Raw genomic sequence first — 13,351 nt, 5'->3', positions numbered from 1 at the left:
ATTTTAATTTTAACGTTTTAGTTTTTTTTTTTTGTCATTTAAAAAATGTCAATGTTTTTTTTTTATTTAGTTAATGTTTAGTTTTAGTTATTTCAGTAAATAAAATTAAACTAAATGAAAGTCAGAAATGTTGCCTTTGCAAATATTTTAAATAAGTTTGTTTTATATATATATATATATATATATAATTTTTGTTTATTTTATTTCAGGTAAGGAGATGTATTTATTTATTATCTTATTTCAAATAGTTGCAAAGGTGACATTTTTCATTTTCATATAGTTTATGTACTGAAGTAAACTATATATATATATTTAGTTTTAGTTTTATTAACCTAAAAGATCATGTCGATTGTTGTGATGTGTTTGCTTGCTGGATTCTGTAGAGGGCGTGATAGCTTCGCCCCTTCGGAATTTTATTGGACAGCCGAAATCACGTGATGGTGTTGAGTTCCGGATTCTCCATTCAGATGGGTCTTAGCTCACGGTAGGTAATGTGTTATTATTCCTGCCAGTTTATTTTATATGTTTACAAAACAGTACATGCAGATACAACGGCCTTAGAGATACTGATTATTAGAGATATTAAGATTGTTTTGTGACAATAAGCTTGGTTGCATAGAGCACTGAAACGTTTATACGTGACTGAATATTCAAGATAGTTGCTGTAGATTAGTGTAATATACATCAGTGATAACGGTACTCTATTATCGAACACTGATGCCCTGGGTTTTTTTCATTATTTGCATAATATAGTATTAATGTTTTAAACGAATTTGTTTTTGTATTTCAGCTTTCATTTTAGTTAAAAACATACTAGTAATTTTATCTTTGTCATTTTATTTTTTGTAAATATTTTAAAATGTTTCAATTTTGTAATTTTTCATCTTATTTTTATTTCAGCTTTAGTTCAGTTAAATTTATATTTCAATTAAAAAGGTTATTGTAAGGTAAAAGTATTTATGTGCTTAACTGGTCACCTTTTTAGGTTTTGACCTTTTTTTTTTTTTAATAATTTTTAAAATACAAATATTTTATGCTGTCTCGAAATGTGAGGTCAAAGCGTGAGTACAATGGTGTTTTCACAGAATGCTGCCATGTTACATTTAGATAAAGATGCTAGGCTGAGTTTTAATATATGTGAATGAATATCTGCATATCTCTGCATGTGTGTACAGACACATGGAGCGTGTGTCAGGTTTAGGCGTTGGGCCACTGGCAGCTGGGACTGTGGGGCTGCTGATTTTGCTGAAAGTGATCCAGAGATTGAGACACAAGCAGAGTGTACAGGATAAAGTGGTGGTGATCACTGGAGCCAGTTCAGGCCTGGGCAAAGGTTACATGAACATAAACTCACTTATTATGCTGATCGTAATGTCTTATCAATGGCATTTGACTCTAGATATTACATCATTGTTTTAATATTCTCAATCTGTCTTTTGTGCCTCAGAGTGTGCGCGGGTCTTCCATGCGGCAGGGGCCCGACTGATCCTGTGCGGACGGGACCAGAAGAGACTGCAGGAGGTCGTGGAGGAGCTGGGGAACAAAAACAGTGTGATACAGGTGAAAACATGTCTTGCCACTTCAGATTGTGCAGTCAAAGTGAAGTTATCTGTTAAGTCTAATTTAATCTTTAAAGCCATAATTTATGAGAAAGATATGGTGTTATATATATATACAAGCATACATATGTCCAGTCTCTTAACTAGATTTATTTATGACTTTCTTTTTCAGACTTACACTCCCTGCACTGTCACCTTTGACCTCTCCAACACATCTGTGGTTTCCAGCGCCGCCGAGGAGATTTTGAAGTGCCACGGTCATGTCGATGTCCTCATCAACAATGCAGGCATTAGTTACCGTGGCAACATCCAGTGTCTGGATAATTTTTAGTCCCAAATTTTTTATCAATGTAGAATTTTTGGTAAAATATGTAACGGTTTACTTTAATTTGCTTTCCTCACTTACATAAATGAACTATAGTGTACTGCACCCACTAGTTAAAAAAAAACACATCAAACATTACATCTGGTGTCTGAATAATTTTTGGTTTGACTGTATGACTTTATGTAGATTTTTATTATAATTAAGAAATTATAATTTTAATTATTCTAATAAAAAAAAATGATTCCATCCAGCCATTCTGCCTTCGATGGTGGATAGACGCAGTGGACATATTGTTGTCATCAGTAGCGTGCAGGGAAAGATCTCCATACCGTACAGATCTGCATGTGAGTACACATTCACAAAAGAAGGTATTTCAAAGGAATTCAAAGATTTTTCTGCATGAATAAATACAGTATTACATGTGACCCCAATACCTTGCTTGCATATCTGAATCGTTTTCTGTTAGATTCTGCATCTAAGCATGCGACGCAGGCCTACTTTGACTGTTTGAGGGCAGAGGTCGAGCGGTTGGGCCTGGCGGTGTCAGTCATCAGCCCTGGTTACATCAGAACCAACCTGTCCATCAATGCAGTCACAGGGGACGGCTCGAATTATGGAGGTGAGCGCATGTTGATCTTGTCAACAATCTGAGTTATAAAAGATGTTTTGGAAAATGAGTATCATAAATATACAAATTTTAATATTATTCATACATTTAATTTTGTGTGTGTGTGTGTGTGTTCTTTTGGATCTGAAGTAATGGACAAAACCACAGCGAGGGGGTCGGATCCGGTGGACGTGGCACGTGCCGTTCTGAAAGCTGTCTGTCACAAACAGAAAGACGTTGTATTGGCTGGACTGCTGCCAACTGCAGCCATCTATCTGCGCACACTGTGGCCCGCACTCTACTTCAGACTGATGGCTTCACGTGCCATAAAAGAACACAGAGTGAAGGAGGAATAAGAGAAAACAGTATCTTTGCATCTTTCTTCGTCGAAGTTTTATGTCTAAAGGTAAATACTCATGGAATGTATTTAATAAATATTTAAAAATGGACTCAGTTGCTCGAATCACCCCTGATCTTTGAAAAACACAACAGTCTTTAGATAAGCAGAACACACGTTCATCATACAAGAACCAGATTGCATCTATTTAAATCACATTTCTGCTGGTCTTAAACAGGTTTAATTTGCCCTTCCACAAATTTATAGTCAAAAGTGTTACATGCACTGCAAAAAATGAATATCTTTGTCAGTATTATTGTCTTGTTTTTCAAGACATGTCTATATTACTGTTTTAGTTTTCAATACAAATATCTATATACAATAAACAAAACTGAGTGAGTTTATCTTTTTTTTTAAATTCTGTGGGGTATGAAAACTGGTTTTCCCTTTGAATTAAGTTGAAAAAAAGCTTTTTTTAGAACATTCATTCACTTCATTTTGATACATTTCTCAGAAAATATGATGACTTGTCATTTTTGAATCTATCTTGATTTTTGTTTGTGTAAAATTAATTGGAAATGGAGATTTTACATTTCATACATTTCATTTTCAAACTTTGAAGCTATAGCAATTCATCCTTAAATTTTTTTCAATTGGTCTTAAAAAGTCTTACATTTACCTTCATAAAACTCACAGAAGGCCCATTATGTTGTCCTGTATTAAGTAATTTGTTACTTTATTGTAGGGCTTGCATAGACTAGTCGAGTGATCGAGTACTTCAACCACTAGTCGGCGCTGTCGGAAACAATCGACTACTCGAGCATGCATTAACCATAATGCATGCACAGAGTTTGCAAATACGACGTGAATTTTACAGGTTTGCTTTGAAAAAAAAAATGCTTCTGAAAGTAATTTTCAGATGCAACGGGGGAAAAAACGGGATAAACACAAACATGAAACTTGTCAATAGAATAATCTGATATATAGCCTACAATTTAATAATATAGCCTAGTTTGATATATGAATAGGGTGTTCGTCAAAGATTCCCGTGTTTACAGCTCCATAAAATAACCCACTGGAAGCTCTGTAGTTTTGCTGTATAGGCCTATAGATAAAAATATTACAATTACAAACACACAACATTTTGAGTTCCTTCCATTTCTGAAAAAAAATTATGTAGGCCTAGTAATTGATGTTATAAATACACACGCCTAATCAAGACTGAAAAAAGCCATTAGTGAATGTAAACCAGATTTGGCCCAGACTCTGTTGCTATCTGTGAAGCCAAGCATAAGAATAGCCTACGAATGTAAGTTTGTTAACCCACAGTAACACATTTTAACAGATTAATCGCATATTTTCGTTTGCTGCATGCTTTTAAAAACACAATAGCATTTTTTTTTTTGAGGAAAATAAAAAAAGTTACGTCTCGTATAAGTTGCATTTTCAGAAATAATAACGGCAGGCCTAATAATGTTGTAATGTACCAACATTATGAACACTATAGGATAATTTAGTTCCCCTCACTTTACAACAAATCCTTTAAATTGAACCGTATCAGAACAGAATAAGAATGTAAAAATATATAATTCTAATGGATAGATATAATTGCAGTATATAATAATTAGCCTATTAGCCTTATTAGGTCAAATAGGCTTTGTAGTTCACGCGCGTTCCAGTATCGACGGAAAAATATCATAATGAGAAAAAGTATGCCGCAGTGGAGCGGGTCTCACGCCGAGCAGCACGGTGAACGCGAGGCGGCGGCGCGATCAAACAGCTGAAACATAGAATACACTACTCCCTCATTTCTGGTCATACAGTAAAGGCATAATTCGAAACTGCAAAGTGTTACCAGTTTGAAAATTCAAGAATAATAGCAAAGTTAATAAGAATTCTTTCTAAATGTAGTACCGTTCTTATTTCGCGCTGCATAACCTGAACGGAAATTTATTTATTTTTGCTAAGAACGAACCGAAATGAAAACATTTCGCTTTTAATCTGTGTATTTAACAGCCTGGGACACCTTCCCAGGGCAGTACCTTGCCTCACCGACTAAAATCAGGGCGCCCACTACGGAGACGGCACCAGAGGTGAGGGGGCACAGTGACCGAGGTGGCCGGGCCGGGCCCCCTCAGCCACCCCGAATGCAGATACGAATCATTTTGTGATTGTTACAGATACAAATACTGGCTGTTACATGAAAATTTAAATATGTAATGTCATAATTATAAAGTTTTGACAATTTACATATGTAATTGTTGCATTAGGCTATGAATTAATAAGCGTTTATTGATAAGAACTATTTCATGTCTTTTCATTTACAGTAGCATGAACCACGAGTTGTCGAGTAACTAGAGTATTTTTTAAATAAGAAATCGACTAGCAGAAATCAGTAGTCGTGCAACCCCTACTTTATTGATTACTTATAACCCCTAATTTATTATTAACTGACTTTTCCACTCCATGCACCCTATTAGACTCGGCGCATTTTCATTTCACCTTTTGCCTACAGTTATAAATCAAATCACATGTCTCTTTGTAGTTCCCGTTTGGTAATAACTGATTATCATCATAATGTTCAGGTGGCCCTTATTACAACAGGAAGTTGAAATGATCTGAACGGTTAATGATTTGTTTATGTTTTAATAAAGTTCTCACCTGCCTTCTGCCACAATTATATATTACTTGAAACATTTCCATGACAACAAAAAACAGTAAGAACACATGTGGAGCATCACTGCAAGGACCTCATGATAATCTGGTTATGGCAGATGCTTATGACTGGTTTTGATTTTTGGTAGAGATGCGCCTCACATATGAGGCTCTCAAGAAGAACCTGGGAAATGAATGTGGATGACGAAATGCTTGTGCTTTAGAGGAAAAGCTATTTCTAAACAGTGCAATAACTGACATTGCTTCAAGAAACATACCAGTGGGCCATGATGTTTGTCCAAATTAAAGCTGTCCATTTGCAACTTCCTTGCAACATTTTAGTATTGAAAATAAATAAATAAATAGTCTCCAAATAAGGTTGATACTGGAAACTCAGCAGACATTTCTGTGACAGCAATGTTATTTAAATGGTGTTCAAACAGTTAGTCTAAACACAAAGAAAACCACTGCCTCATTCAGTCCTTCTTTCCACCGGTTCACATACAGCTCTAAACTCCCAGATATGAAAAGGTGTCCATGTGCATGAAATATGTGGTATTTTGCCCGATTCTTCTTCCACAAGTTTGCCTTTTACGATGCCTTAAGATGAGTTTCACATTCTCAGTTTTAAGCCTAGTTTCCTCTTAAACCCAGTAAAACACATTAACACCATTTACAGTCAAATGCCTCACGCCTGAAAAGCCCAATTCCAGTTCCCTTAAAACCCTGCTCATATTTTATTAAAACCTAGCTGAATTTGATCTGTGACAAGCATATTTGAAAACAGATTTTTTTTTTTAAACGCAACATATGGACTCACCTTCTGACCTGAGATCATCACAGACATGAACTATAGAAGAATTTCCTCACATGATCTAGACATGAACTTGGTCTTTGTGTTTAAGCACTAATCTTAATTTATCTTAATTCCTAATGAATCTTGAATTAAGCATAATTTCTTTACATGGTGTCACCTTTTAGGACATTCTAAAACAAGCGTTTTTGATTAACCTGAACAATGTTTTAAAAGGCCAAAAAAAAAAAATGCAATTTTTAAGAATCACTGACACGAACCATGCATCTGACATGTCAAAACTACAAGAAGAACTAAGCTTTTCTATCTAGCTCCTGAATGTGAAGTGTTAACCAACTGCAGACAAGAGGACTGTTTAAAAAACATGTTTGACAAAACATCAATTTTGCAATTCTAGTGAGCAGAAAATTACACAAACACTTAAAGGGATAAATCACCCAAAAATGAAAATTCAGTCATTAATTACTCACCCTCATGTCATTCTAAACCCGTACGACCTTCGTTCAGCTTCGGAACACATATTAAGATATTTTGATTAAATCTGAGAGCTTTCTGACCCTCCATAGACAACAATGCAACGGACACATTCCCAGACCCAGAAAGGTAGTAAGGACAACTGCAAAATAGTTCATGTTACATTATTGGTTCAACCGTAATTTTATGAAGCTACGAGAATAATTCTCCAAATCACATATTTCAGCTTAGTAAAATTACGGTTGAACCACAGATGAACTAAAACTTTCACAAAGTTGTCTTATGCAAACTGTTAAGCAGAAATCTGAGAGCTTTCTGACCCTCCATAGACAACAATGCAACGGACACATTCCCAGACCCAGAAAGGTAGTAAGGACAACTGCAAAATAGTTCATGAACTACAGATGAACTAAAACTTTCACAAAGTTGTCTTATGCAAACTGTTAAGCAATTGTTATTGAATTAAACTGGTTTATCTGCTAATTCAAGCTATAGAAATAACAAAAAAAATAGTCTGGAACATAAGTAATTGATAAAACATTCAATATATGAGTGAACTATGCATTTCAGATGTTCCCATTTACTGCTCATCTTTTATATTTAACTTCATAAAAAGAACTGGATTTACACTAATCCATTTACTGCCACATTCAGTCCTGTGTTTCAAACACAGTTACAATCTCTCTGATTTGAAAAGGTTACCATGTGCATGAAATATACTCTATTTTCCTCTATATACCTCTAGTTTCCTGTAACAGCATATATGGGTCTAGATCAGGGGTGGCGAACGTCGGTCTTGGAGAGCCGCAGCCCTGCAGAGTTTTGCGTCAACCCTAATCAAACACACCTGAACAAGCTAATCAAGGTCTGAACGGTTATTAGGAAGCTACAGGCAGGTGAGTTTTAATTAGGGTTAGAGCTGAACTCTGCAGGGCTGCAGCTCTCCAGGACCGGAGTTCGCCACCGCTGGTCTAGATCATCACAAATTACCAAATATTAGGGGTGAAGTAAACTATCCATTTCAGATGAGTTCACATTTTCTGCTCATCTTTCATATTTACTTTTCATAACTTCATAAGAAGAACTGGATTCAAACTGATCCATTACAAACCACGGCTTGTAAAGCAAATCTGCGCGTGAGCTCTGCATGAAGGCTAAAACTCAGATGTGCGCCAAGAAAGAATCGGAGCCCTTGAGGTTCAAATAAAGGTGGTCAGAGATGCCAGTGAGGTTCAATCTCCTACTGTTTAATGAAAAGGTGATGCACCAAAGGCTAGGTACAGTAAAACTACACAGAGGGAGAAAAGAGAGGATTCAAAGGTCATTCTTAAAACATGATCCGTCCGTCTGTCCACCACACGTTCAGTCCGACAGGTCGCTGCCCGGGTGCGGAAGCTCCGTGTGGGTGGCAGGTGACGTTTGGGGAGGGCCGCCAGGACAAGGAAGGGGCTGGACAGGCGCAGGGAAGGAGCGGGAAGGGGGGCTCAAGTGCACTGGTGATATCACTTTTAAAGTACAGAGAAAAGGGGAAGATTCATTCAGAACTACAAGCTCCCCCCCAACCCTTCCTCTCATCCATCCATCCATCAATCTGACCAATCTTTAACCGATTGAAAGCAAAACGCTGAAAAAGCGTAACAGAGTGCGCCGCCTCCTTTTGTTTTTCCATCACTCTCTCCGTCGGTCCATCCATGTTTTATTTGGTGTGTGTGTGTGTGTGTATCTGCCAGTGTTGGGTGTTTAGTAGTGCTTCTCTCCTCCCTGCTGCGTGTTTCTGTGTGTGTGTGTGTACGCGTATGTCAGTATCTGTATGCGTGTGTGTGCATGTGCAATAGCGCTCATACGGCGTACAGTTCATAGATCTTCTTGGCACAGTACGCCAGGGCCGCCAACGCTATCGTGTTGTGCAGTCTCTTTCTGTGCACGTCGTCCCGTCGAACCAGAACCACCGGCGAGGAGGAGGTGAGCGTGTGCAGCGGCAGCCGCGAGAGCTTCTGACTGTCGTACTCCACCTGGTATTTGCAGCAGGGGTCGAACTGCCAGGAGATGCCGTAGAGCGTTGCGCAGGCCAGGCTCAGAGCGCCAGCGGGGAGCACCACGTAGCGGGAGTAGTCGGCGGGAAGAGCGAGCGGCGTCAGGAGGCACGCGGCCCCTGCCAGAACAGCGGTTTTGTGCAGGCAGTTTCCCACGGCCACCCAGCGGGCCGTCTCGTCTCCGATGCGCGTGGGTTCGATTACGATGTAGCGGTACTGCGCCTCCAGAGCCTGCTCCAGCTCGTACTCGAACTGCTCCTGTGCATTCTCACCGTTGTAGATCTCGTGGACGATGTAACACTCCGTGGCCGCCATCACTCCCCTGAAGAGAGCAATAGAAAATGAAAATTCGTCAATCGGAATTAATCCAATCCAGATTCTGAAAATTCTGTTTCTGAACCCTAAACGTTGCAATCTGATTGACATATTAATTTACATGCATCACATGTAATCGAAACAAAACCCAGTTGGCGCAATGAGAATTGGAGAAAACCAACCTGATATTTTCACAGAAGCTACGGAAAGTATTTTTAGCAAAAAAACTGACCATTTCGTTAGATAAAAAAAAAAACACACACGTTCATAAGATGTAAAACGAATGTAAACAGATGCATCATGGCATTAATTTGATTGAGAAAACTGTTGTATCAAAGCATTTATTTTTTCCTGTTTATCAGATTATTTCAGGTCTACACCAAAACCAGCGTAATAATGTCAATGGAGCTACCAAGAGTTGTTTTTTGCATCAAACCACTACTGGCTCTGCTCGCCCCTTTACCTAAATTCATTACTTCAGACTTATGTGCCCTCTAGAAGCTTGCGTTCTGCAAGTGAATGTCGCTTTATTGTGCCATCCCAAAGAAGCACAAAATCACACATGGACTTTCAAATTAACTGTTCCCTCCTGGTGGAATGACCTGCCCAACTCAATCCGGAGGAAAAATACAGTTTCTTCCAGTTGTCAGGACATTTGCGGCAAACACGAAAGTTGGTATAAAACCAATAAACCCCTGCTAACTGTACACATCTCCTTGAAACCCGCGGTGAAGCGCTATTTTAACTGATTCCTCTCGTGTCAATATGGGTAACACATACTGCAAAAAAAACATGAGTGATCAATGCTGAGACTTCAGATGTAACTGCCATAAAAACACATTTTTGCCGGTCTTTGCACTGCTAATCAGTTGAGGGACCCCAGAGTCAGTAAGCTAATCAAAACAACACATGAGCTCTATTCGAACAATATTTTCTAGTGTTTGCGGCTGTACAAAACTCCCAAAGACTTAGTATTTTAAGAATACTAAAATAACTTAAATTCTGCATAAAACTAAAAAATGTCACGTCTCGTTTTATGAAATAATGACTGGTTTTAATCTAACTGACCTCTCCCTGTTGACTGGGACACCGCGCCTCCTTCCCAGCGACGCCATCTTGAAAATGCAACGGCCTAGACTTGACGCAAAACCCGTCGCGGTGCACTGTGGGTAATGCAGTTCTATGCTCCTCCTCTATTGATTATGTTTAACGTTCTCGAAAGCTTAATAGAGACTACAAATCCCGTGAAACGGTTTAGTTGGGGACCCTACCACCTGAACAGAACGTGTAACGATATTAATATGTACTTTGTTTTGTTAAAGACAGTAGTTTGTAATACATGAAACACATTCTTTCGTACAACAGACCAATAATTGATTTTGACTATGGTTTAATCCGTCAGGCTATATCATTTAGGCTTGTGTTTTTGAATAGCGGAGGTGACCAATCGAAAGCAAGGACAACACTATGGGGCTTTTAATAGGACAAACCATTCTCAACGCGAATGCAAACGTTGCACAAAGAATGTGGTCTGACAAGATGATTTAACTGTTTTGTAGCGTGTCCAAAACTTTCGGTCATGTTGTGAACGTGGATGCGATCGACAAGGCACTCACCCATAATGTGGTCGGTTCTCGTTTATGCGGTGAGTCCCGTCCTCGTACGGCGCTCACGGAGCTGGTGCACAGGGGTGGAGGGGAGCCGTGCTCGGTAACACGTGCAGGCTTTGCGCTCTCTGTCTCCCCCAATAGTGATGGATTGCATAACATTGGAAACAATAACTTGATGTCTGCATGCATTAATATAAGTGAGGAAACAAAGTGAAATAAATTACAAATATTTGTAAGCGAGAGAACCATGGTAATTATAGTCAACTAAAAACTTAGTTGACTATAATTACCGTTACTTGAAATAAAATATAAATGTAAAAACTTGTTTTATTTAACCTATAGTTGCCAAGGCGTTGTTTTTATCTTGATGTATTAAAAAAATATTGAAATACAAAAAAACACACAATTATAATAAAAAGACATAAACATTTTTTAGATGACAAAAACAATAACTAAAACTTAAAATATAAAAATAAAGCTATAATTGTATCTCTATATGATACTTAAATGAAACTGAAGGGAACTAAAAACAAAGCTTTCTGGAATAATTTTTCCTAACCTCTTAATGTGTTCAAATTCCTTTAGAGTAAATTTAGATTTTACAGAAAAAATAAATATTGAATATTCATGAGAAAATATATTTTAAAAAATAGCATTAATTACAAAGTCACTGTAACTGTACTAGAAAAACCCAAATTGAGTACAATTCACTGTTCAGCTATTTAAAGGGACAGTTAATCAAAAAAAAGAAAAAGAAAATTGTCATTATTTACTCACCCTCATGTCATTTAAACCTGAATGACTTTTTGTTTCTTTTTATTTGTGAAAAAAATATAAATATATCAATTGTTCACCATTCAATAAAAGTCAGTGTTGTCTAGATCCCAACGTTCTTCAAAATATCTGTATCTTAACATTTGTGCTCCACAGAAAAATGTCATATGGGTTTGGAACAACGTAAGGGTGAATAAATGCACCGTTTATGAAATGCTAAATATGAATTATATATATATTCAAAAGTACACACAATGATAATGCTAAAATTATGACAATGATAACTCATGGACATAAACACTCATAAATCAAGTTTTATCTTACTTTTTTTTATTATTATTCAAAACCATGGATAGTAATATTAAAAGTACATAAGTGTGTAAAAACAGATGAATTTCAGGCATCTTTAGGCTTTATTACATCACAATTTGACATATCAGAGCCCAGTTGCTTTATTTAAAAAAAGACAGCCTTCATTATCATCACCAGGAATATCATGGTCATCAATGGTGTCAGCACAGAACATGGCATGATGGTCTGCTCTGTGCACTGCCTACCCTGCAAACAACCGATCTTGCTGAAGGCAGTTCATCAACTTTTAATAAGACCCCTGGGAATTTTGGGAGTAACTAACATACACACGCTCATATTCGGTTATTCAACGCACACACACGCATCCAACCACATGTAACAGAATCCCCTTTGCAGAGGTGCTTTATTGTTTTTATAAAGTGTGCATCCTGAGAGGTTCAGCCCTGCAAATATATGGGCAGGCGATTGTCTCCAGAGTCTGAGCTCTTCACTGGCCATAGTATACACAGATACACACATGCAAAAGCACAAGATCAGCCTTGAACATGCACAGAAGAAATAGTCGTTTCTGACAGGACGGTTAGATTGTGATGTCCCTAAAACGCCACGCCAGGCTGAGTGTGCACGTTCTGTGCATGTGGGAACACAAGTACACGTGTAACTCTCTCGTGAGCACCACTAAATCTGAAGGTGTAAGGCCAGAGAGGCATATGGAGTCTAACGTCACTCTTATGATCATATCAAACAGTCGATATTTTGAGTTCATAATAGGTGTCATAATCCCCTCACTTCTCTGGATTGGCTTGAAAGTCCGCTTGAGTCACTGGGAAACTAGCCCACCTCAATGTCCACACTCTTATCTGTCCTAAGAAAACGTTTCGTATTTTCAGATCTCTCCCCTTCTTAAATCGAACTCACTCGCAAACAAAAAATAAATCCCTTTCTTTTGTGGAGTTTCAAGACCAGTCAGACAGATTAGGGAATCCCAAAAGATACCTATCCCACCCAATCCCAAATCATCCTATTAGAATGGAGATCGTCCCCATCTCTGGCTCTCAGTGGAGGACGTGCTCCAAGTAATGGGGGTGAGGGTTTTCTTTGACGTATTTCTGGATGTACCAGCAGGTTAAATGGGCTTTTAGGTCCTCCTCTACCACAAAGTCCATTGCAGCCTAGCAAAACCAATCACAAACGATATTATTTAATGCACACCAACGAACAACATAACGTAATATCATGATGTACTGTATAAACCAGTTCACACTGTTCTTGAGTAACCTTCTACAACCTTGGCAAGGTGTTTGGCAATCTCTCGTCCTCGGTAAGCTTCAGGAACCTCGGTGTGCTGCAGATCCACGGTCTTCTTCCCCACATATTCATACAGCAGAACAGCCCTGTCATGGGAACCTTCAATAGAGATGCAAAAACATTAGTCAGAGGCGGACAGTAACTAAGTACATTTACTTGAGTATTGTACTTAAGTACACTTTTTGAGTATCTGTACTTTACTTGAGTATTATTTTTTCTGGGAACTTA

The 13,351-nt window shown here is 38.0% G+C and overlaps 2 protein-coding genes and 1 pseudogene across 3 annotated transcripts in view; 1 reads left to right on the top strand and 2 right to left on the bottom strand.

The window, feature by feature from the left end:
* The first annotated feature begins 452 nt into the window (after positions 1–452).
* On the top strand, positions 453–2,995 carry LOC107568555 (dehydrogenase/reductase SDR family member 7B-like; annotated as a pseudogene).
* A 5,002-nt stretch (positions 2,996–7,997) lies between these two features.
* On the bottom strand, positions 7,998–10,858 carry LOC107568541 (transmembrane protein 11, mitochondrial). Of its 2 annotated transcripts, none has more exons than XM_016254514.1 (2): positions 10,736–10,858; positions 7,998–9,126 (listed from the first exon to the last, which is right to left on the bottom strand). In XM_016254514.1, exon 2 carries the CDS (start codon positions 9,117–9,119, stop codon positions 8,610–8,612), a length of 510 nt encoding a protein of 169 aa, XP_016110000.1. In that variant the 5' UTR covers positions 9,120–9,126; positions 10,736–10,858; the 3' UTR covers positions 7,998–8,609. The 2 variants fall into 2 exon arrangements, with proteins under 2 accessions (XP_016110000.1, XP_016109993.1); XM_016254507.1 differs by lacking the exon at positions 10,736–10,858 and adding an exon at positions 10,188–10,282.
* Positions 10,859–11,862: 1,004 nt separating this feature from the next.
* LOC107568532 (protein NATD1) overlaps positions 11,863–13,351 on the bottom strand; it is a 3,412-nt gene continuing 1,923 nt past the window's right edge. The window contains exons 2-3 of the mRNA XM_016254498.1: positions 13,104–13,222; positions 11,863–12,987 (exon numbers count right to left, since the gene is read on the bottom strand). Coding sequence (XP_016109984.1) covers positions 12,871–12,987; positions 13,104–13,222 — 236 coding nt within the window. The 3' untranslated portion in view covers positions 11,863–12,870. The remainder of the gene's footprint in view (positions 12,988–13,103; positions 13,223–13,351) is intronic.

The sequence above is a fragment of the Sinocyclocheilus grahami genome, unplaced genomic scaffold, assembly GCF_001515645.1.
Source record: "Sinocyclocheilus grahami isolate Dianchi unplaced genomic scaffold, SAMN03320097.WGS_v1.1 scaffold27.1, whole genome shotgun sequence".
In the NCBI taxonomy this organism is placed as follows: Eukaryota; Metazoa; Chordata; class Actinopteri; order Cypriniformes; family Cyprinidae; genus Sinocyclocheilus; species Sinocyclocheilus grahami.
This window is presented reverse-complemented; position numbering and strand designations above follow the sequence as displayed.

What these genes read in the sequence shown, in the direction of transcription:
- LOC107568541 (XM_016254507.1), bottom strand. Translation starts at nt 10,234, where the DNA reads ATGGCGTCGCTGGGAAGGAGGCGCGGTGTCCCAGTCAACAGGGAGAG. An exon ending in GTCCCAGTCAACAGGGAGAG is followed by an intron (nt 9,127 to 10,187) that starts GTCAGTTAGATT and finishes TGCTCTCTTCAG; the next exon opens with GGGAGTGATGGCGGCCACGG.